The following is a 23,659-nucleotide window of genomic DNA, read 5'->3' as shown; positions in this document are numbered from 1 at the left end:
CCTGGAATGGGAAAGCCTTGCTTGTTGTTTTCAACAGTCTCTTCTCTTCCCCTGGCTGCAGGGTTGCCTGAAGGCGATAGACCCAATCGTCCCATAGGCTTGCCACAGAGCTATCGACCTGGCGGCCAGAGAGCCTGGCTGGGCAGGACCAGGCATGCGGGGCCGGAGACTCCACAGATCTTCCCCTTGCGCAATGGCTGGGCTGGGGGGCTGCAGAGGCAGCTCCAGGACCTTGGGGGAGGATTCTTAGCCCTTCCCTTCCCCGCTGTGCATTTCACCTGCACCCAGATCGGTTCTTTGGCCTGCGTGCAGTGGGGACATGGGGCTGGATTACGCCTTCAGGGCCAATGCTCCTTGCTAACTTCTCCATCGTGCCCCAGGCCTTTCCCATCTCCTCCAGCAGTCTCCGGGTCTTACATGTGCTACCGATACTGATAGCCTCCCCCATGCCTCAGAGATGCCTGTGCCCTGAGGAGACAGCCGGCCAATGGACCCTGGCCTTCCAAACATCCCCTTTCCCAGCGGCAGACACAGCTGGGTGGGTGGGTTGCTGTGGTTTGGGCCTCACTGGGCACCATTATTAATTTGTATTTGTGCCCCGCCAAATGTGCCCCACCATTTCCCAGACAGGTCCACTCAAGGGCCTGCATGCCAGGGCGAAGGCACGGATTGAAGCCCTATGTGATGGCATCCTGGCCCAGGCATCAGCCAATCTGTCCCGCTCCTTCCCTCCACTCCAACCTCTTTGTATTTCACTCCAGGCCTGGCTCTGAGCTGGCTGCCAGCCACGCTTCGCTGGATGGCGTAGGCCTGGACATCAGCTTAGGCCTTGTCTCCGGGAGAAACTAGCACTGATTTAACTCGACTGCTGCCGCCTGCTTTGAGGATGCTCTGAAACCGAAATGAGAGCAGGGGCTGGGGGCACTGATAGAATAACTCACTAGCTCTGAGCAGGTGATCTCTCAGCACTCTGCGAAGGAAGGCAGCATCGTTATCCCCATTTTACAGCTGGGGAAACTGAGGCACTTTGCTGGGAGGTGACTTGCCCAGGGGAAGAGTTGGGACTAGTGTCAAGGATGCCTGATTCTAAGTGCAGAACCCTAGCCACTATGCCCCACTGCCTGGCTTAGCCAGCACTCCCCTTCATTTTATACAAACACTCCCTTCCCCCGGTGGTGCCCGGAGGGGCTAGCAGGGGTCTTGCTGGAGATCTGCACCCCATTTGTGCCTAGAAGGAAAGCTGGGCCTCAGGCATACTTGTGGGGATCACGTGCCTAGCTGGCCTCTTTCTGTCCCCTCCTGAGTCAAGGCAGAGCTCTGAGAACGAACCAGGAGACGTTGCAACGACTCATGGCACCATCGGCTCTTCGGCCTTTGAAACGATAATTACAGGCAGCGTGAGTGCCGTCGCTTGTAAACGAGGTGACAATACCAGCTGGAATGGTCTCCCCTGCCACTGAGCTCCCTTTGTTTAGCCAGCTGTGGGCCCAGCTGTGGCATCCCGAGTGGCAGGCAGCCCTCCATTTCAGGTTGTCATCCTGTGGGCATGAGAGAAATGTGCTGGCCAGGGCACTCGCTAGTCTTAATGCTGCACGCGGCTGCAATTCAAGTGCCATTGCCTTGAGGATGCCAGTGCAGTGGGCCTGGTTCTCCCACACCTGGCACTGTGCGTCGTCACCCAGCCGGGCTCGTGTGTGACATCCCTTTTCATGCATTCGCTGTGCACGGAGGTCACCAAGGACACCAGGGCAGAATCAAGCTCGAGTTTTCTATCCTAGCTTCCGGTTGACTAATCCTGCTTGCCTATAGCCACCCACTGCATGGTGCCATGCCCCCTGTGCCCCTCTTACCTTCAGGTGCCCGGCGTGCATCTGTGCTCGCTCGCACATCTGAAGGAAGTATTTCACGTTGGTCTCATCCACAATGATGTAGATGCCGACTTTCCGCTTGAAGCCTGCATCCAGGAGGTCCTTGAAGATGTCGACATCCGTGAACATGTCCATGACCACAGCCACGACCTGTGGAGGGAGGGGAAGGGGCAGGAGAGAGTGAGTTCAAATGATATACACAGGCTAGAGTGCCATGAGTAGCTTCACTGATGACCCCTGCTGTTCCGCCTCAAGTCAGGGACTGCCATTATTATTACTTAATTAGTCTCTAAGGTGCCACAAGTACTCCTTTTCTTTTTTGCGAATACAGACTAACACGGCTGCTACTCTGAAACTTACTTATTACAGGATCCATGCCCCCCAGTCGTGTCCCAGGTCCCCATTGTGCTAGGCGCTGTACAAACACAGAACAAAAAGACAGTTCCTGCCTTCCCTGATCCCTGGGGCAAGACCAGCCCTATGCAATGTTTACTAGTCCTCAGTGTGGTGGTTATACTGGTGCCATCCAAGTGTTTCTAGCCCTCTAAGGGAGTGAGGTGTCCCTCTGATTTACCGCGCTACTTTCCCCACCAAGGCAGTTCCTACATGATTTTATCTGCGTCTGGATTGACACCCACTATGTAGAATTTTGCATGGTACCGTCAGGAAGCCAGCAACCCCCGTGTTCAAATAAGATCCAACATCAGTCGCCAACTCTAGTGGACTGGGATGTAGCGCATGCTCAGCGTACGTTGGAGCTGAAGTTGGAAGCATAGCAAGACGGACGTCAGGGTGATGCAAATTTAACTGCCAAGATCTTGTGATCTGCCGAGGATACAAACAAATGGGTCTCACCTGGTGAGGACCCTGTATTTCCCTGGCAGGGAGCTGCACTCAGAGCAGGTCCCAAGACTAGCACCAGTAGCACGAACTCACATCTCTCTCTCTCTCTCACACTCACACTCACACTCACACACACCCCCACCAGCTCAGGGCCCTGATCTTGCAGTGGCCTTTATCCAGGGAAGCAGTCTCCTAGAAGTCAATGGAAATTACCCCTGAGGGCATGTCTCTATGAGAGCTGGACCTTACTCAGCTCTGCAAACTCATACTGTGCCTTGAAAATTCAGCCTCCTGCTGTGAACGGAGCCCTGGGACACTTGTTGGGTCCCCCCCCCCCACTAATACACAGAGGATATGGGTCAGTTACAGCTGCCAGCTATTGAGCCTTGGCTCTTTAGCTCAAACTGTAGCAGCTCATGCTTTGAGCACCGGAAGGCCCTGGTATGTTGGCCAACATGGCAGCCTTCACACACGCTTTGCAGAATGGAGACACCAAGATATATTATCCCCCTCTCTGAGAAGCTGGGCCTAGAACCTGGATCCTTTAGCTCCAAAAACACAAGCGTCTACTGCTTGAGCTGAATGCACCCCCCGTTTCCCCACTGCTGGTCAGAAGAGCCCGTGGAGGAAGCACTCCTTGAAAATCCCCACGCTACAACTCCATTCTCCTGTCTACCTGAGGTAAATGCCACCCGGAGCCTGCACCCCGAACTCCCTCTCACGCCCCAACTCCCTGCCCCAGTCCTGAGCCCCCTCCCACACTCTGAGCCCCCTCCTGTACCCCCCACCCCAGAGCCTGGACCCCAGCCGGAGCCCTCACTCCCTCCTGCATGCCAACCCCCTGCCCCAGCCCAGTGAAAATGAGCGAGGGTGGAGGAGAGTGAGTGACAGAGGGAGGGGCCTTGGGGCAAGGGTGGGGCGGGGGCGGGGCTAGGGTGTTCGGTTTTCTGCAGTCAGAAAGTTGGCAGCCCTAATCTGCAAATGCCTTACCTCTTGCTGCTCCCAGAAACACCCAAGATTCCCATACCCGAAGGATGTCAGAGCTCAAAGTATTGCTCCCGAATGCTATCCTCCACGAAACGAGGCCTACATGTGTTAATTATTCATGTCAGACCAGCCCTCAGCTACAGTGTGCCTCTTTGTAGACTGCCAGTTTCACGGCTTCCCCCTTTGGTTTAGGTGCATCTTTCGCTCTGCAGCAGGGAGGAGGGGAGCAGGTAAACCTGACCGTAAAGCCACAAACATTGCCCGGATGACTTAGGGCAGCGTTTCCCCACAGGTGTGCTGCGGAATTTTTTGAAAAACTACATATGAGAACCAAAAACCCTTCACTTGTATTTTGATTAGTGTCAGAGCTGGACTCTAACATGATTAGTTTTATTGTCCAGACTATGAATCGCAAGGGCGGTAAACAGCTTAAACCGAGGCAATAAGAGGGTGAGTTGATTTGGAGACAATATGGTGACGTGCCTCAAAATATTTAAAGGTATCAGTGTGTGCTGACGCAGAGAAAAGGTTGGGAACCGCAGACTTGGGGCCAGACGTAAGACCTGCAGTGACATTTCCTTCCTTTTAAAAACTGGCTCGGCTGCAGGCCGGCAATGTTGCTTGAAAGTCGCTGGCAGTTTGTCATAGTTACAAGGGATCACGCCTGGCTGCTCTGTTTAATCAGGTGCCATGATTGAGGAGAATTTGTGCAGTTTGGCTCACTGGGAAATATACACTGGGTAGAACCAACTGTTCCTTTGTTGGATGGAAATACGTGTATGTCCCTTCAACCGGGCTGCCTAACTACAGCATGTCATGGCTGGCTGTGTCGCGTCTTGCTGCCTGTCCTGTTTTGTTTATATGACCCACTGTGCTGGTTAGGATGCCATTCCCTATGTGCAAACAAACACAGCTGTCAGAGTAGCAGCTGTGTTAGTCTGTATCCGCAAAAAGAAAAGGAGTACTTGTGGCACCTTAGAGACTAACAAATTTATTTGAGCATAAGCTTTCGTGGGCTACTGCTCACTTCAAAAGATCCAGTGAGGGGGAGCTGACTCCCTGCTGGTTCAAACAGAAACCGGGAGGATGGAAGCCAAAGCCACCTCTGGGTGCGGTTCCCCACCACGGGGACGTGTGCCATAATCCAGCCATGGCATGAGCTGTTATTTTGGGGGGCCAGTAAGGAGCCATGGCAGGTTGCTGTGGCAGGATTGAGCGGTAGGGGGCGATGCTGTAGGCCTGTATTGCGTGTGCAGCGTTACTGTGTCAATAGCCATGGGCCGTCATCTTTGGGGCTCTAGTCCTGCCATTAGAGCTGAGAAGCTGGCTATTGTGCTGGCCCTGGCCCTGTTGTGTTCAGTCCTGAGGTGCAAGGGCAGAGCGAGCAAACCCGGTGAGACAGACAGTGAGCCGGGCCTGCCGATTTGTTTGTTCAGTGCCGCGGAGCTCAGCTGCTGCAGCTCCCTGACTGTGCTTTGCCCTCCGCAGCAGCAAAGTTACCTGGCTCTTTAAACGCCTCCTTTCGCAGGGTCTTTTTCAACCGCAAAGCAGCACTCGGTGGAGCTTCGCTTGAGCTGTCCAGAGGAGAGCCGCACACCTGCCGTGGCCCCTGCGGGCTGGCAAAGCCCTGCAGCTGGGCTGGGGAGAATTCCCTCTGCAGGCGTCACACAGGGCATCCCTGTGCCCATCTCATGAGCCGTGGTGCAAGCAAGGTGTGTGTTTGAGGGGTGGGTGTTTGTAGCTCCTAATCCTGCAGGGTTGCCGTACCTTGGATCAGCCGCCAGCCTCAGTAGCGCTTGGGCATTTGCTCCATCCCCTGGAGGCTTGGCAGGGCACACAATGGGGGCTTACTGACACATTTGCCCTCCTTCTCCCGGAGCTGCGAGTTGGCGTGGTGCAAAATCTTACCCTGTGTCTGTCTGGGAATTCGCCCCCTCCAGCAGCGACTGATCTGAGGGTTGAGCTGGGCAGAATAGCAGTTGGAGCTGCAGGGGGTTAGTCAAGTGACACCCAGAGCGAGGGGAAAACACAGCCTAAAGCCATCAGGGGTCTGTTCAACAGCCCGCCAATGCGGAAATGCCGAGCGGGGATAGGAACCCTGGTCAGACCCATGTCCGTTAGTCCAGTACCCAGCCTCTGAGAGGGCCACCCCAGGAGGTGTGCAGAACCCTGCAGTAGGTGCTCTGGGGAAAGTTTCCTCTCGCCCTCTAAACATACTAGCTGATGTGTTGTCCCTTGTCTGCTGAATACCCCATCATTTATTTTGAGGCTCGGAGATTTTGGAGCCTGAGTTTCCCATGAGGCTTTGCACGCTGCATGGAGAGAGGCCATTCTTTCCCAGAGCTCTTGTAGGTGGCACACATGTCAATCACATGCCAAACAGCTGATGCTCCACCTCCATTGTGCTGAGGTGCAAGCTAAAACTGGGAATCCATTCACTGCCTTGCCTGGCACGCTTGGGAATTCTCCTGCAGCTGCTCTGGGTCAGGAGGCCGCACAGAGGTGCTGAGGTGTGAATTGGCTGGCTCCTGATCTGGTTCATCACTTGCAACGCTTTGCTCTCTGGCTTTGGTAACTGCTTGTAGGAGGAGAATGGAGTTGCTGGGCGTACCGTGGTTCCCCCCACTCCGAATGAAGTGTGAGGCTCTGATGGGAGATTATCATTTGAGCTGGACAGTGAAAGTTGGCTGTGATGGGAGTACGTTATCTGTGCACCAAACCCAGACACACATGTTGATACGAGGAGAATCCCTGGAATGTTTTCCTCATACAGGTGCAGTAGAATCAGAATTATGCTTGGCACTTATATTGCACCTTTCATCCAAGGCTCTCAAAGCAGCATAATTAATTTAATTAATTTAGCATCACAGCACCTCTGGCAGGCGGGGAAGTTTGATTGTCATCAATGTATAGATTAGGAAACCGAGGCAGGGAAAGCTTAAGTGACTGCAGTGTACAGCATGACCTGATTTCCACATCCTGGTTATATTATCTAGACTGCACTCCCAGGTGGAGTTTGTTCTGTTTTATGAATGGGATGCGATGCTGGGGTTGCCTGTGATAGCAAGGGACTGGTCCTTTCCTATCCTCTGGTCCTATGTTGGCTTGCACCTCCTGCCCCTGCCAAGTCATCTGAATTCACTGTAAGGCTGTTGGGTGTAGGAGCATTTTAAGTGTAACTCAAGGAGACATTGGAGGGAGAGATTTTCAAAGGAGCTCAGCATTGGCCTATATCTGCTGCTCCCACTTTGTCCAGTGGGAGCTTTGCCACTGCCTGCAGTGGGAGCAGAAAGAGGCCAATCCTGAGCAGGTTTGAAAAAGCCACCCTGGAAATCTGCCTCCGGCCCATTGTTCCACAGAACCCCGAATCTCCAGGCCCTGGGCTTGCATGCTCACGGCTGTTTGCACTGCAGCAGCTCGGGGTGGTGGGGGCACTGTGGCTTTGCTGGGGGAGCTGCCCATGGCTGCCCTATGGTGATAAAGGTGCGTGACCGAGAGAACATTGCAAAGGCAGACCGAGCCAACCTGGCACCCGAAACAGTGATTTGGGCCTGCTGATTTGTTTGTTTGCTTGCTGCTTACTCAGAGGCTCCGAGCTTGGCTGCAGCTCCCTGGCTGTACTTTGCGTCCCAAGCAGGGACATCACAGGGCTCTTTAGACACCTGCTTTCACATTCCTGCTGGGAAACTTTGCCTTCAGGAGCAAGGAGAGTTGGAACAGAGCTCCCAGAAGGAAAGGAATCTGGGTGGTTCACTCATTTCAAGGAGACGTTAGGGTGCATGCCTACCCCTCATTGTCCCGTTGGCTACCAGGAGTTGCTGCGAGAAGGGAAATGTTACACTGGGTCTTTTATTGTAGACATCAAAAAGAATCATTTACAAATGTGTTCTCCCTTCTCATTTACCTGGCCCTTAGCAAGATTCAAAGCCCTTTACGAGCAACAGTGGATGAATCCGCCCACGTCCCATGTGCTGGGCATGGCGCTATGATCACTCCCATTTTACAGATGGGGAAACCGAGGCAGAAGGGTTGACTGCCTGATTTGCAAGGATACGGAGCCCTCCTAGCTCCTGTTGACTTCTGTGGGGTACATGGACTTATAAATATCAGGCTGTGAACAGCTCACTGAAGGCTGGAAGGTGCCTCAATGTCAGAGCCACAATTAGAACAGAGAGGCCCTGGTTTTCCTTTCACTGATAGCGGTGTGAATCAGGAGTGGCTCCATCCCAGTTAATCGAAATGCATACTGTAAATGAGGCCAGAGTTGGGCCCTGGAAAATTCCCAGTCCTGCGTTACTCCAGCACGATCTGGAGCCAGAACCTCCTGTGTCTTGAGCCCAGCTCTGACACCAATTTCCCCTTGTGCCTTTGGACAAGTCTCTTTAGGCACCTAACCCCTGGGAGTGAGATATGAGGATATGGGCCTTAGCCTCTCTGTTTCACTTCCTCCACATGGAACCTGAGACCCTAGAAAATGGGGATGCTAATACTTAGCCTCTGAGGGTTAGCTGCAAAGGACTTTGAAAATGAAAAGAACGAAGTGAGTGCCAAGGAATAATCACATACAGAATCTGTAAGGTGGGAATCGCCTTTACAAATAAAATCAACAAGAAACAAACCCACAAACCCTATATGATGCAAGTCCCTTCTAGTGACTGCTGGCCACAGACAGTGGAGTTGTGATGGGTGCCTCCAGGCAGCATGTGTCCTGGGGTCTTGATGTTGCAAGGTAGATGGTATTTCCAGCCCCGAAGGAAGCTCTGTCCTATCTCCTCTTTGCATTGGCTGCTTGTTTCTGAAGGCAAAGTTCCCTGACAGGAATCTGAAAGGAGGCATTTCTCTCTCTGCAGAGCAAAGTTGAGAGACAGCACTGCAGCAAAGCAACTGTGGGCTTCCCAGTGAAAAAACCCAAACCCCTCAGCACGTTCTGGCCAGTTTGCCTTGTCCAGGTTTGCTCACTGCCCTGCCACAAATAGCAGGGAACCATCCGGCCAGTGAAATCAATTGGCATGTGGGCTAGCCTCCCATGGGAATCCCAAGAGATCTAGAACACTAGGCTGAGCAAAGCCCTAGACAATGGGCTGTAGGGAACAACTGGGGTCCAGCGGCTACGGCAGCGAACCAGGTCTCGGGAGACCTGGCTCCATAGTGTTCAAGGCCAGGAGGGACCAGGAGATCATCTGGGCTGACCTCTCTCTCACAGGTCATGAAAAATCACCTTGGGTACCCCTGTATTGCACCCAGTAACGTGCGCTTAGTTGACGCACATCATCCAGAAAGGACACCCAGTCTTGACTGGACAAGTTCTATTTCTGCCGTGGATGTGTGGTTGAACCGTGGGCAAATCATGGCCCTGCCCTGTGCCTCAGTTTCCCCTTGTGTGCTCTTGTCCATTTAGCTTGTGAGCTCTTCAGGCAGGGATTGTCTCTTGCTGTGTGTTTGCACAACATAGCCAAGCGCAAGGCAGGGCTGACGCTCAGTTTGGATCTCTAGACCCTGCTGCAAGACAGATTGCACATGAGGACCGTGATCGCAATTGGGTGTCAGCAGGGGGTGGGCGAGGTGGCCTAATAACAAATCATTTTCATCCCCCATTCCTGTGGGAGTTCAAAAGCACAGGGTCAAACCCTGCTCACAGGTCCACCTGCAGGAACCTGCTGATATCAGTATGAGAAGGGCAAAAATTCAGCTGCAGGATTTAATCTGCAAAGAATGAAGTCCTGTGTGCTAGAGGAAGCAGGAGGCCAGCGCTCTATGCTGATTACAGCCCTTCCCAAGGCGTGGGAGTGCCCGCACACAGCACTGGCTGTTTCCCCGGCTCTGGAGAAAAAAGACTTCATCTGAAATCCTTCCCCTTGTAACTCGGATAATCAGTTACTCCCCTGCAAAGGGACTGGTCACTGTTGCCTTTCTGACTTTGGAGCATTTGACAGTATAAAAGCATTATGCTGGATACAAGGCAGTGGGGAATCGGACCCTTTGCACACAGTGACTTTCCCCTCTCTTCGCCGGTGTGTCGTCAAGACAATTCCCCCCACTGAAATGCTTTCAGCTAGGTAAAAAAAAAAAATCCAAGTGGAGGAGAGCCCTAGATCCAAGCCCAGACAGTCTCCACTCCATAGCAGATTCCAACTGGCTCCATTGTCTTCCCTCAATCCCAACTCGTTGGCGAGGTATTTAGAACATGCAGCCGTGCAGCATTTTTGGATGGATCAGGTATTGAGAAACAATGGGGTGTTTATCTAGGTCTCCAGCTCACAGTCCATCTAAGGACGTTGCTGTGCGACGTACAAAACCCATGCCCATCTAGGAAGCACAAGGGAGGTCAGAATCATTTCAGGGTGCTTTGATCAACATGTGAACTGTGGGATCATTTTTTTATAGGGGAAATTGGAATTCTTATTAACCTACTTTCTGCATCATCAAAGACCAACGTTTGGGCCTGCTGCCTGTTTGTTTAATGAGCATATATTATCAGCCCAGAGTAAGCAGACAATTAGAGAAATAATGTGTTGGGAAAGCTATAAGTGGGATGACTAATATTAATAGTCTCTGTCCCTTTTCTGGTACCTTTCATCGGTGTCTCATGAAACATTTTGCAAACAGTAATTTAATTGAACCTCACAACTTCCTTAGCAGGTAGATAAGGTTGATTATACTAGAGGTGAACCAGACCTGGAATCTCTAATGCAAACTCTGAGGGCAGATTCAGAGAACACTTTCTACAGTTTTGTTCCAGGCCAGTATTTTCGATATGTTCTGATTTCAGCTCCGCTGGAGCCAAAGTCTGGTGAAAACAACTGATTGCTTGAGAATTCCCTCATTTGAGATGGGAGTACTCTTGAGCCGGTGAGGTTTTCAGCTGGTTGGGGTCAGAATCTCATGAGAATAGTCCGTGAGATTTCAATGCCATGTCAAAACTCAGGTCTGCTTTAATCCTGGTGTGTTCTTGAACCTGAGTCCTGCCCTAAAACTAATCTGAATAGTGCCTCTTTGTCTCATGTCTATATTATCCCCATTGTACAGATAGGGAACACTGAGGCATAGCGAGGTCATTCACCAAGTCACTGGAAGAGCTGGGAATAGAATCGGGGTTCTGCATTCCTTCCTTTGCTTTAATCACTAGGATATACTGCCACCCAGAGACAGGAACAGAGCTCAGGACTCCTGCCTCCATATCCATAACCACTTTCTCTCCTTTTACCATTCCAACTATGTCCCAAAACTACATTTAGTCCCTAAACTCAGCAAAATGTTTAGCCATGTAGGCCCCGATCCTGCAGATACCTACATGAGGGCTTAACTTTGTGTTTGTAGGATTTAGTCCTGACTCCCATCCTGTCCCATAACCACTAGGCCAGCGGTTCTCAACCAGGGGTATGTGTACTCCTGGGGGTACACAGAGGTCTTCCAGAGGGTACATCAACTCCTCTAGATATTTGCCTAGTTTTACAACAGGCTACACAAAAAGCACTAGTGAAGTCAGTACAAACTACAATTTCATACAGACAATGACTTGTTTATACTGCCCTATATACTATACACTGAAATGTAAGTACAATATTTATATTCTCATTGATTTATTTTATAATTATGCGGTAAAAATAGGAAAGCCAGCAATTTTTCAGTAATAGTGCGCTGGGACACATTTTGTATTTTTATGTCTGAGTTTATAAGCAAGTAGTTTTTAAGTGAGGTGAAACTTCGGGGGTATGCAAGATAAATCAGACACCTGAAAGGGTACAGTAGTCTGGAAAGGTTGAGAGCCACTGCACTGGATAACACTGCCCTGCCTGCACTTAGCACCCGTTGGGCATGCATCCCCCTCGTCAGACTGAATCAGCACAGACAGATGCACGTAGCCCTGAACAAGCTCTGAGAAGCTGTAGTCAAAATAGCTGGAGTTTATGTTGAGAAAACGAGCTGCTTCCCCCTCCGCCAAAGGAGAATTTGCTAAGTAATAAAAACCCAGTGGAAGGGGTGTATGTCCTCCTGGCTTCCCATGGAGCATGCAAACTAAGCTGATGGCTGTGCTGGCGTGTGTGCCAGAACTTTGCTCTTATGTACACAACTAGCAGCCCCGGCATTTTGCTTTGGTGTTGGGATTTTTCTTTCTTTTTCTTTTTAGTTCTGAATGGGCCAAATGTGCTCAGCCTCCAAATTGCGGCTGGGATCAGGGCTCAGTGCTGAGTCTGCATGAAGGATCACTATCCTAAGCCAGGGAAAGAAAGGCAGCTGTGCCAGCTGCTTCAGAGCCAGACGCAGGGCAATGCCCACCCAGAACATGAAGCAACAAGCTGTTGGCAGTCACGTTGGATGTAATAGGAAATTCCAGATGATGTAGGTAAAATGCCTTGTAGCACTTTTTTCCATTTCATCATGGGCTGACCCAGATGATCTAAAGGCAGTAAGAAGAAAACCTCTACAGCTAGAAAGCGGCAACTGTGGGTATGGCAGAGAGAAGGTCTGACCTGGCTAACTTTGCAGGGATAGCAACTGCAAGCCTGCTCCACAGCTGATGGGGCTGCTACACCCCTTTACACCAGGTCAGGATCTGGCTCATACTCTCTTGAGTGGTATAACCAATGGAATGACCAGAGAAATCCGGCTACTTGTAAACTCCTAATAATCCCCATTCCTTTTAGAGCACCTTCTGCCCTAAGATCTTAAAGCATGTCATGGAGGGTAATTAACAGAGTCTCACAATGCCCCCTGCATGGGAGACTATCCTCATCAGCTTGGGAAACTGAGGCACAATGGGGCAGTAACTTGCACACGGTCGCACCGGGAATCTGTGGCACTGCTGGGAGCAGAACCCAAATCTCCTGAGCCCTTCTTGAGCAACTGGATCACACATCCTGTCTCTCCCACTCCCCACCCCTCTGCACAAACGTTGCTCCCCAGCTAAATCAATCTGAAAGGCGCTGAATTGGTATGCTGTTGCGAAAGGATCCTGCTCCACGCCATGCATGCATCTCTCCTCTGTCTGGAGCAGGGCTTCCTGCTGCTGCAAGGCTCCAATGCAGCCTCTTTATTTCCCCCCTCTGGGAGGTCAGCGTGCGGACGGGGCAGCGGTGGCCATGGCCAGGCCCCGACAGGCGCTTGGTCCATCCCGACGCACGCACACAGGGATGGCGACAGGGAGGCGGCTGGACAGCAGCGGCGCCAGCGCTCATGATGTCAATGAAACGCGGTGGCAGCGTCCCAACCAGCCAGGCTGCCTCCAGCAGCCGGATGAAGGGGTCTGGGCCAGGGGAGGGCCAGGGGCCCAGCCGCAGGGAGGGAGTGGGGATGCAGAGGCCATCTGCCTGGTGGGATGAGTCAGAGGGAAGCAACCAGAATGCAGAGCCGGCAGGGAGCGTGTGAACCAGGGTCAGGGACTATAGGCCAGGCCCAAAGACAGGATGTTCTCCCTGACGGTGAGGGGATGCTTTGTCTGTGTCCGTTCGCCCCGTATTCCATCTCCTCCCGCCAGGTCTGCCACGCAGCGATCGAACAGGTGCAGAGCACCACCCGGCTGGGCTCCGCCTGCATCACAGAGTCAGGGCGCAGGTGGGCGACCGCAGTCCGTGGCCCGTCAGGGGGGAGTGCTGGCTCAAAGCCCTCCCTGGCTTCGTGTTCGGTGCTCCTCAGGCGACTGCACCCCATGGCCGAGGTGTCGACCCGTCCGCCTGGCCCTAGCACCCTGCAGAACGCTGGACCATGCTCCGCAAGCTGGGGTTGTGGCTGTTCATTAGGCAGCCATGGGGATCCGCATTCCCGCACCCCCCGGCCGCAGCTCCCGGGATGTCGGCTGCCGTAGAAGTCGGAGGGACTTGGTCTAGCCCTGCATCGTATGAACAGAACGCTGCTTTGGCTCCAAACACCTCTGGGAGCATGTAGGGCCAGGCCAGAAAGCTTTATACCAGGGACACAGGACAAAAACATCTCTTGGATCATCCCCCTGGAGCCCCAGCTTGTGCCTTCAGAGCCGAGCGTACAAGGGGGGGGGGAGAAACATTCTCCCCTCAGTTTTGGGTTCCTTCAGCCAGCCCTTCCTTCCCTGGGAGACCCCAGCTTGGCTGCGACGACAGCCGAGTGGGCTGAGAGGGGAATTAAGCGCCCTTCTCTCCCCATCCCAAGCCAGGCTGAGGCCCACTCAAACGCAAAGCTGCTCTGCTACCAGAAGCACGTCCTGAGTGAAAGGTTTTCAGTCTGGTTTAAAGATGGCTCCCCTCTAAACTGGTTTCAGATGCTGTTTTGGCTGGCGGCGTGGACTGATCATGGCACGTTGGAGAGAGCAAGGCCCCGGCCACACCCGGCAGCCCGCGTTCAGAACTGGTCCAAACGTGTTCTCAGATCCTGCTCTCTGCCTGCTACGGGGCCCACTGGAAACCCGCCCTTTCCAAATACACAGCCCTCTGGCGACAAGGGCCTTGAGGAGACACTCGGTGTGGTTTATATTTGGATGAAGATTGGCTGTTGTTCCCGTTGGGATTTAAAACATCAGAAAAACTCCCTGCCTCGCTCTTCTGACTGAAAAGCAAGCAGGGGAGAAGGCAAATGCTCAGGACAAGGTCATGTCAGGATGCAGGGATGTGATCTCTGTGGCTGATGATCCCAATTGTCCCTGCAGCACACATGGTGCAGCCTGCAGAGAAGGCTCTGTGTGTACGTCTCAGATTACGCCTGGGGGAATTTTGTGCCCCTGTGCACCTGCAGAATTTATGCCCCCTGCAGATTTCTTTGGTTCCCTGCAGAAAAATGACTTTCTGATAGGGAAGCAAAGAGAAACCACAAGAGTGGTCATGCGACCCTTCCCAGCAGTTTGTTTCGGGTGCCCAAGGAGGCTGGCAGAGAGGTAAATCACTGTGGGGCAGAGGGCAGGACTGGGGAAGACCCAGCTGGTGACTCCTACCCTGTGCCAGGCTCAGCTGCTAGTCCAGGCAGGGCTGGAGGAGATGGGAGTTCCTCTTCCCCAACATGGCATCCAGCGCTGTGTCAGACCCACCTCCAGATTTCTATCCCAGCTGCAGGAAGCTCTGCAAACCTCCCACCACTGGCTTCCTTCACCCATCACTCCTTAGCTTCAGGGGGAGGGATCCCTGTACAGGGAGCTGCTCCCCCATCTGCCCAGCCCCCATGCAGCCAGACCCCCACATACTGACACGCTTCTGCCAAGCCTCACCCTCCCTACGCCCAATGAGCCCCACACCTGCTTCACCTGAACCACCCCGATGAGCCATCTGGATCCCCACCCCACAGAGCCCCAACCAGCTTTACCTGGATCCCCATCCCACTCCCCAGCTTCTGGGTTCCCAAATGAACCCTCCACATCCAGACCCCTCCCTGGTGAGCCCCAACCACCTTCACCTTGACCCCCCTGCAGAGTCCCGTTATTGTTGCACCCAGAATTCCCCAACAAGCCTCTGTGCATCCAGATCCGCCCACTCCCAGATTCCCCACTGAGCAGCCTGCACCCAGATTGCTCCACATGGAACCCTCTCAATCCACACCTGGATTCCCCCCACACTGAGCCCCTCTACACTTGGATCCTTCCTTGCTGTGAGCCTGCCTGCCCCACACCTGGTGCACCTGGCAGAGGGGCAGGGCCCTGGGGTGTTTCTGGGGCAGGCCTGGTCCTTGCGCTGTGTCAGGGTTGGGTGCAGCCTCACTGCTGAGTCCGTGTCCCTGGGGCGGGGGATTGCACAGTCATCTCCCACCTCTGTGCAGCCAGTGGTCTCTGCTCCCCTCTGCCATGCTGGAGCCTCCACATTTATTTGACAAACAAAATTTGCAGAATTTTTAATTTTTTGGCGCAGAATGCCTTCAGGAGTATCAGGTGGAAGAATTTCCATACTGGAGGAAAGTGCCAACTCACGGCCCTCCTCTTTCACCCCAGCGCTAACGTGAGGTAGGTCGGAGACAGTGGGGACACTGAGGCAGGGACAGATCAAGGCCAAGGCTCGTCAAAGTGGACATTGATTTTTGGGTGCTCCCCTGGAGACACCTACTTTTCTGAGGGGCTGAGCCCCCACAGCTCCTGATGCGGCGCAGTCATGCAAATCAATCACCCCAAGCTGGGTGGCAGCGGAAGTATGAGGTCACCTTTGAAAATGTTGGCCTGATGGCTAGCCTGGAGTCACACAGCCAGGCTGGGGCAGAGCCCCTCTTTGAGCCTGAATCTCCATGTGTGGCATCATTGGACACCAAGGCTCAGCGCCTGCTCAGTCCCAGCATTAATTTGGAGGGGCGTTTCACATGCTGGTCCCAGGAGGCCCTCCGTACACAGCCCTCATTTCCTTAAACATACCTGTTCTACCTGCCGCCACCACTTCCCTCATCCCAATCACCCTCCCTCTGGGTGAAGACACTTCCCAGACCAGTCCATCTCCATATCACGACTACTCCATGTGCCATTCACTGAACTACACCAATATATTGTGGCTAAGTCTATCTCAAGGTCCTGATCAGAGCATTATTACAGGCTAAGATGCAGCAAAGCAGCTTGTTTTCATTTTTGCGAAGGCTGGATGTAATCAAGTGTGGGACCTTTTCCTTGGGGAGGGTCTTACTGAATGTCTGCCGCAGAAATGGGGCAGATATTCGCAAAAAGAAAAGGAGTACCCGTGGCACCTTAGAGACTAACAAATTTATTAGAGCATAAGCTTTCGTGAGCTACAGCTCGAGCTGTAGCTCACGAAAGCTTATGCTCTAATAAATTTGTTAGTCTCTAAGGTGCCACGGGTACTCCTTTTCTTTTTGCGAATACAGACTAACACGGCTGCTACTCTGAAACCTGTCATTATGCGGGGCAGATATTGTTTTTGATCAAACTTTCCTGGACTGTGCAAACCACTAATCAATTTTGCATCATCTGTTAACCAGGATGAAATTGACTAGGACTAGCAGGAAGACCTTGGGCCAGATTCAGCCCTTACGTAAGCTGTTGCAATGCCAGCAGCCCTCACCTGTTCACACCAGGGCAGAATTTGAACCCTTATACTCTGTGGAGCCACATGTGGTTCCCTGGGGCCCTGGAGATAATTATCAGGGGAAAGCTGATACTTTGGGCTTGGAGAGAGGTAGCAGCTCAACTAGTTTGTGTTTTCTTATCCCCACAGCCTCTGGGTTGCCAAGGATCTAGGGCAGTCAAAGAAAAGATTCCCATTGTTTCCAGGGGAAGCTGGATCAGGTTTCCAGCTCTTTCTCTCGCCTGCAGCAAAATCTGAGCCAAAAGTATGGGTGTGAAGCTTAATGGGGAAGAACAGATAATACACAGGATTGGCCCCTGCAGTCATCATTCAGCCAGACCTCCCTTGCAGGGCACTGGGGTGAGGGTTGCCTGGCTGAGGAGGACTTTGGGATCTGGCCTGCTCTGGATAGCTGAGTTAACTCGTGCTCTAATGATCAGCATGCATCTCACCTTCTGAGCCTGGACAATCATCTTCCTGACCACCTCCTTGATGTGCGCTTGCCCGTCGATGGGTGGCTGCATGTATACCATGGCCCTGGTGACTCCCCGGTAGGCGGCAGTCTCGGGCCAGCCCAGGTCCAGCTGCGGGATGGAGCGGTCGGATCTCTGGGGCCAGTATTGCAAGGAGGGCGCCAACTCTCCCTCACTCCCTTGGCTGGTGCAGTCACCGTCGCTGTCCCCGGCCCCATGGCGTGGGATATACTCCGAACCCGGGTCGTACGTTTCCAGTGACTCCATGATCTTTTTAAGCTCCAGCTCAGAGAGGAAGTCCCGGATGCTCTCTTTCTTGAGGACCTCGTAGAAGGCCTCCGGCCCCTTTGAGACCAGGGCTTCCAAAGCCAGTCTCTGCCCCTCGCTATAGAAGAACTCCGGCTTGGATTCGCTGGATCTCCAGTTGACATGACTGTCATCCAGACACTGCACCTGGGAGAGAGCCATAGCCCCAACAAACACTCAGACACAGAAGGGAGCCAGTGACACCAGTGAATGCTAGACCCTGACAATAAATAAGAAGTTAATTATTTCCTGTTTTTTAAATAAATTAGCTTTTTTTTCTCCTTCTTGTGTTAGACACAGCAGCGGGTCCCTTCTCTCCTTCCTCCGGCTGGCTTGGCTTCTCCACAAAGTGCTCCCACACTCTGCCTCAAATCTCCTGCCTCTTTGGCTAGTTCCGCTCAAGAGATGCTGGCTTGGTTTCTCATTTACTCATCAGCTCTGCCCAGCTCAGGCGACCTCTGTGTGAGACAAAACCAGAGAAAAGCTGATTCTTCCTCTGACTCCCAGGTCTCCAGTGCTGCAAGCCAGGCGACAGGCGACTCGTTCGCATGCACAGACGCTTTGATAGTGGCACAATCCCTTGGAATCTTCTACCACCAGATCCACTTCCCTCTCGCCGCCTGCCCTTTCCCACAATGAGAATATAGAATAGAATAAAATAAAATACGAAGGAAAATAACAGTTTAAAAAAATCCAGAAAATCAGATAGGCGGCAGCCGTGGGTGTTTCTCTGTCCGATTCTTCCTGTCTTTATTTCTCTCTCCCTTGATCTGAAGTTCTCCAAATGGGATCAGCCGTTTTATTTCCCTGCAGCAAAATCCTGCCTGTTGCTGCCTGATCAGTGTCTCCAGGGTTCCTGGGGCCAGAAGCTGGATTCTTGCAGGGCTCTTGCTGGTAGGCAGTGTGGACATGGACAGGTAACAGCAAGAAGGGAAAAGAAGAGGGGGAAAAAAAAATAAAAAAAAGTGATTCATAGCTCCGCCTTGCCCCACCTGCAATCACATGCTGCTGTCTTCAAACATTCCCAATATCTGCCTAGGTCATTAACCCCTTCGGCAGAGCACACACGCTTGCAAAGCCAGCCCTAGGTAGGAGGAGCACAGGAAGCTGATTCATCAGCACTGCCAGCTCCCAGCACTGCTTCCTGGATCTTGCTTGGATGAGCAAAGGAGAGGGGCTGTCTGGGGCTTTCACGCTCTCACTCCTGGTTTGTGGATTGTCAGCCCTCTGGGTGTGTTGGTACGGTGCCCAGCTGTGGTCCTCGAACTACCACCAGCTACTGGAGCGCTGCCTAGCCTGACTGGCTGAGCATGCTGAAAACTGTCCTTGGAAATGGTTATTTGAGTGGAAAATGGGGAGTTTGAGGACAGGATGGGTTTGAATTGCCACGAAAACAAAACGAAGCCCCCAAGCCCAAAAGGTTTTCAGTGGTTATGAAAAATCAGAGGTTTCTGCGGGTACCACCCCATTCCATTTTCTGACCGACTCTAATTGTTAACCCTTGCTGTACCAAGTACTACCAATTCTGACGGCAGCATTGGAACCCAGGGCCAACAGTGCTAACAGGATGAGTCCTTACCAACTGAGCTAAGAGAGTACCTCCTGTAGCTAGTAGCTATAGTAGACTTTTATCTTTTTACGTGAACCAGCCTCTAAGGGCAGCTACAAGTTCATGTGCTTCCTACAACTTGCTGCAGGAGAGTAAGTTAAATGAACAACTGGGAGAAAGAAAGAAAAATACCCAGTCTTTGTTAATAGACTGTGACAAAATCCCTTTGAGACTGTTCACTCTGAGTTCAGCCAACCCTAAGGCAGCGGTTCTCAACCTTTCCAGGCGACTGTACCCCTTTCAGGAGTCTGATTTGTCTTGTATATCCCAAGTTTCACCTCATTTAAAAATTACTTCCCTCCAAAATCAGACACAAAAATACAAAAGCCTCCCAGCACACTAGTACTAAAATTGCTGACTTTCTCATTTTGTCTGTATGAAATTTCAGTTTGGAAGGCTCACGAGGTAGATGTTATAATGCCTTTTATTGGACCAACTGCTAAGGGGAAGAGGGATCCATCAGGTCATAAAACCTACAATGGGATCACACGGTCTTGGGGAAGAATCTATTTGAACGAAGCATCAATAGGAGAAGATGTGCATGGTCCAGTGGTCTGATCCCCAGCTCGTATAAAGCATCTGGCCCTTAGCTTAAAGCTTGAATGTACTTTGGAGTTAGTTAACCCAGGATGCATTTGGTGGTGATGGTGGTAGTTATTTATATTTCTGTAGTGCATAGCAGCCCCAGCCGTGGAGCAGGACTATGCTTTGCTAGGCGCGGTACAGACACACAACAAGATAGGCTGCCCCAAAGCCCTTACACTCTAAAACAAGAGGCAGCAGGTGGACACAGGCAGACAGATGGGGGAGTACAAGGAATCAATGAGAGGGTGTCTAAGCACACCAGTAGCCTAGAGAGTTTCTGGGAGGCTTCATGGCAAAGGAGGGATGTGAAGGAGGATAACGAGGTGGCCTTGTGGATGTTTATAGGGTACCCCTCCCAGGGTGGGAGGGGCAACTTGGAGCCAGCACAAAGGGGATTGTTTGAAAGATTAAGACTGGGGGGGAGGGATAGCTCAGTGGTTTGAGCATTGGCCTGCTAAACCCAGGGTTATGAGTTCAATCCTTGAGGGGGCCATTTAGGGATCTGGGGCAAAAATTGGGGTTTGGTCCTGCTTTGAGCAGGAGGTGATTGGATTAGATGACCTCCTGAGGTCCCTTCCAACCCTGATATTCTATGGCAGCTGGACTGAGGAGCCCAGTTCTACATCTGGGGAGTTCAGGTCACCACTTTATGGGCTAATCTGTTCATTGGGTACTAAAACAGCCATCTGCCCATCCCAGTGCAGAGCTGGGCCCCTTCCCTTAGGTGCCCATAGTCAAGAATGGGGCCCATCCAGGCTTTTGTGTCTGCAGTGAAGGATCTGGGTTGGAAGTCAGTGGAGCTATGCCACTTTCTGGCCCTATGTTTGGTTTCAGTCACTGCCTGCCCCTTTGTGGGACCTAACCTGCCCCCTTTCTAATGGCCCCATGGTCCAGGCTGTGGCTTGTTTGGAACCATCCTGTATTCGAGTGTTTGTTGGAGCTCTGAACGCCTCTGCTTGGGGATGTTTCTTACATCCACCAATTACTTCTGATGATTATTTTATTAGCCACCTACTTGGTAGGGACGAGTTAAATCCGTGCCAAGAGCCAGGGCGGGCACCCGCATGGCTGGTGTTGCCCAGATGAGTGTTGCAATCAGGCACCCTCCACCCATTTCCGCTGGGCTGCCGCCTTTACCCGTCGCTGGCTGAGCTGAGCTCCGCCCCTGCTGGGTTTGGGAAGGGAAATTGTCAGTCTGTGCTGTTCAGCTGCAGCTCAGGAGTTTGGGCCTCAGGAATTTGTAGTGCTAGTATTTATTTTTTCCTCCTAGGGATCGATGACCCTGACCCAAATCCAGGAGCAGCCCGTAGCTAGCCCGAGGGAAGAAGACAATGCCCCTTTAGTTCGGTATGGGGTCGCACAAGCTGGGCCACGGTCTAGCCCTGAGGACATAACGCATCCCACTCCCTGAATAGGTTTCAGTGTAGCAGCCGTGTATTCACAAAAAGAAAAGGAGGACTTGTGGCAACTTAGAGACTAACAAATTTATTTGAGCATAAGCTTTCGTGAGCTACAGCTAGGAATGCATCTGATGAAGTGAGCTGTAGCTCACGAAAGCTTATGCTCAAATAAATTTGTTAGTCTCTAAGGTGCCACAAGTACTCCTTTTCTCCCTGAATAGTCTCCTTGATCCTGCCCCATTGAAGTCAATGGGAGTTCTATCACTGACTCCTCAGGATCGGGCCCTTAAATCCGCCCTCCTGCTTACCCGCATCTGCTTTGATTACAGCTGAGAGAGACAGCCAGGGCTGCTTTTCCCTGTGAGCTAGAAGTCTTCTCTTCCCTGGCTCCAGGAGTCCACGCGCCAAGTTTGAGAACCGCACAGCTCGCTCAGCAAACTCAGACAGAGCTAACAAACGGGACCAGCCTTGGGTCCAGAAAAACTGGAGGCAGTTAGGAGTAAGGGGTGATGCTAATTAGAGGACAGGCCATTTTGGTTATTCATTAGCTTTTAATCTGAAACAAAACTGGAAATCGCAAAGCGAAGCATCAGCACACGGGGGGCCTGGGATCTGTGCTTAGCTCCGCCACTGACGTGCTGTCTGACCACGGTCCTGTCACTTCACCTCCCTGCACCTGAGATTCCCCATCTGAGAAATCCTGGGCTATGGCGAGGCTTCGTTAACTCCTGTTTGCAATTCACTGTGGTGAAAGGAGCTGTGGGCGGGCAGAGCATTATTGTTGTGGCTGCTTCATTACTAGTACTGGACTAATACGAACATAGCACTTTGCCCTTCTAGAGTGTTGTCGTTCATCCAAGGAGCTCTAAGCCCTTCATAACCATTAATTAAAGCAGCTTTTTACAGAGGAGGAAACGAGCAATTCAGCAACTTGCTCATGAGCACACAGCAGAGCCAGGACTAGAACTCCAGGTTTCCTAATGCCCAGATCAACCCCAGCTCTAACCATTATGCTATCCTGCCTAACCTGGGTTTGCTGGCTACAGACGGCTTGTGAGCTGCAGAATCTGGCTCGGAGTCTGCTCACCTGCAAACGTGAGGGCTTGCTCAGCTCAGTTTTCCCACCGGACTCCAGGATGAGTCTGGCCTATTCTGTTCTTCTTTCTAACGGGCATCTATGCTGCTGACAGGTCAGTCCTGCTGTGGCTGTCCATATTACCCCTCTCTGAATATTTAGGGCCAGTCACTATAAGAAGTGCTGGGTGTTGTGGGGAGGAGGAAATGGCCTTTTTGCAAAAGTCCTTTAAACAGTCTGTACAAAGATCAGTCATGGGCTGGAAGGATGGAGACCTGTCTCTGCTCTGCCAGTCTGGTTTGCTGGAGAGCCTTGGATCCAAAGGCCCAATCCAACCACCACTGATGTTCCAGGGAGTGACTCTAAAAGGAGTTAGATATGGGGAGTGGCTGAAGGTAATAAAGGAGAGGTGGAAATGAGTGTGGGCTACTCCCTCCCTTTGATGATAGGATTAAGAGGTGCGAAGCTGTAGATGGATGCGCTGATATTTATGCCCTTCCTTCCGTTCTGTCAGTCCGGCCCCGTGATTTGCAGTGACGATAAAAAAAGGACTCAAAGCTAATGTAAATCCCTAAATAATTCACACGCTGGTGCTGGGCCCTTTGTGCCTCTGTCCTCAAAGACATGATGGGAGCTGCTGGGGACTGATTCGATTCCAGTGATTATCACAATGCCAGCTTGATGCCCCAGCACTGACGATTTTGAGTCAGGACACTCGGGGGCTGTAATCCTTTGGTCTAATATTGGCAGGTGGGTTCAGTCTGTGGGTGCGGGGGGCCCATGATGTGCAGGGGGTTGGACTAGCTGATCTGATGGTCCCTTCTGGCCTGAAACTCCACAACACTGGCAATCACACCGCACTCTGCCAGTCCTGATTCTAACGAACGGATGGAGTGATGCTGAAGTGGGTTAGGAGAGTCCCGGTGATACCGTCCCTCTGCCCTGGGTGGGGACTAGGTCGGCTCAGAAAACTGTTAATAGACCATTGCCTCTTTTCTAACGATGACACTCATCTGCTTCCTGCCCCCCCCCATTACCACAGGAGCTAAGCACCCCGCAGGCTGTCATGTAATCATCCTCGTCATATCCCTCTGAGGCAGGGCAGTGCTATTATCCCCATTGTATGGATGGGGAAACTGAAGCCCAGCGAGGCTAAACGACTTGTACATGGTCACACATCTGGGGCAGAGCAGGGAAGAGACCCCCAGGTCTTCTAGAGCCTAGGCTAGTGCCCCTAACCACCAGGCCACCCTGCCTTTCTTTCATTGCTAAGCCTCTGGTTCAAATCCAGTCCAGTCCAGTAGTAACCAAAGGTTACTATGGCAGGGGTGGGGCTCAGTCCAGTTCCCAAAGATAAGAGTTCCCGTTACCAAAACACTGATTGGCAGCTTTGTTGGCAGCCCAGGATGAAACAGATCCTGGGGAATGACACTTCACCTTCCCTGCCTTTGCAGGCATCCCCCTGGGGCAGGGCTGATGCCTGTCGGTGGCAGAAGCTTGCTCGGTAGCCACTCTGTGGGCAGTCAGGACCCAGCTCTGCTCTCAGGCCTGCAGCTGGAG

General features: G+C 52.2%; 2 protein-coding genes across 3 annotated transcripts in view; one reads left to right on the top strand and one right to left on the bottom strand.

The window, feature by feature from the left end:
* The window catches only part of FAM83G (family with sequence similarity 83 member G), a 33,713-nt gene extending 15,239 nt beyond the window's left edge, over positions 1 to 18,474 (bottom strand). Inside the window, exons 1-2 of the mRNA XM_038419090.2 lie at positions 17,104 to 18,474; positions 1,851 to 2,018 (exon numbers count right to left, since the gene is read on the bottom strand). Coding sequence (XP_038275018.1) covers positions 1,851 to 2,018; positions 17,104 to 17,592 — 657 coding nt within the window. The 5' untranslated portion in view covers positions 17,593 to 18,474. The remainder of the gene's footprint in view (positions 1 to 1,850; positions 2,019 to 17,103) is intronic.
* SLC5A10 (solute carrier family 5 member 10) overlaps positions 1 to 23,659 on the top strand; it is an 83,978-nt gene that overhangs the window by 41,554 nt on the left and 18,765 nt on the right. The window lies entirely within an intron of this gene.

The sequence above is a fragment of the Dermochelys coriacea genome, chromosome 10 (assembly GCF_009764565.3).
Source record: "Dermochelys coriacea isolate rDerCor1 chromosome 10, rDerCor1.pri.v4, whole genome shotgun sequence".
NCBI classification, from domain to species: Eukaryota; Metazoa; Chordata; order Testudines; family Dermochelyidae; genus Dermochelys; species Dermochelys coriacea.
This window is presented reverse-complemented; position numbering and strand designations above follow the sequence as displayed.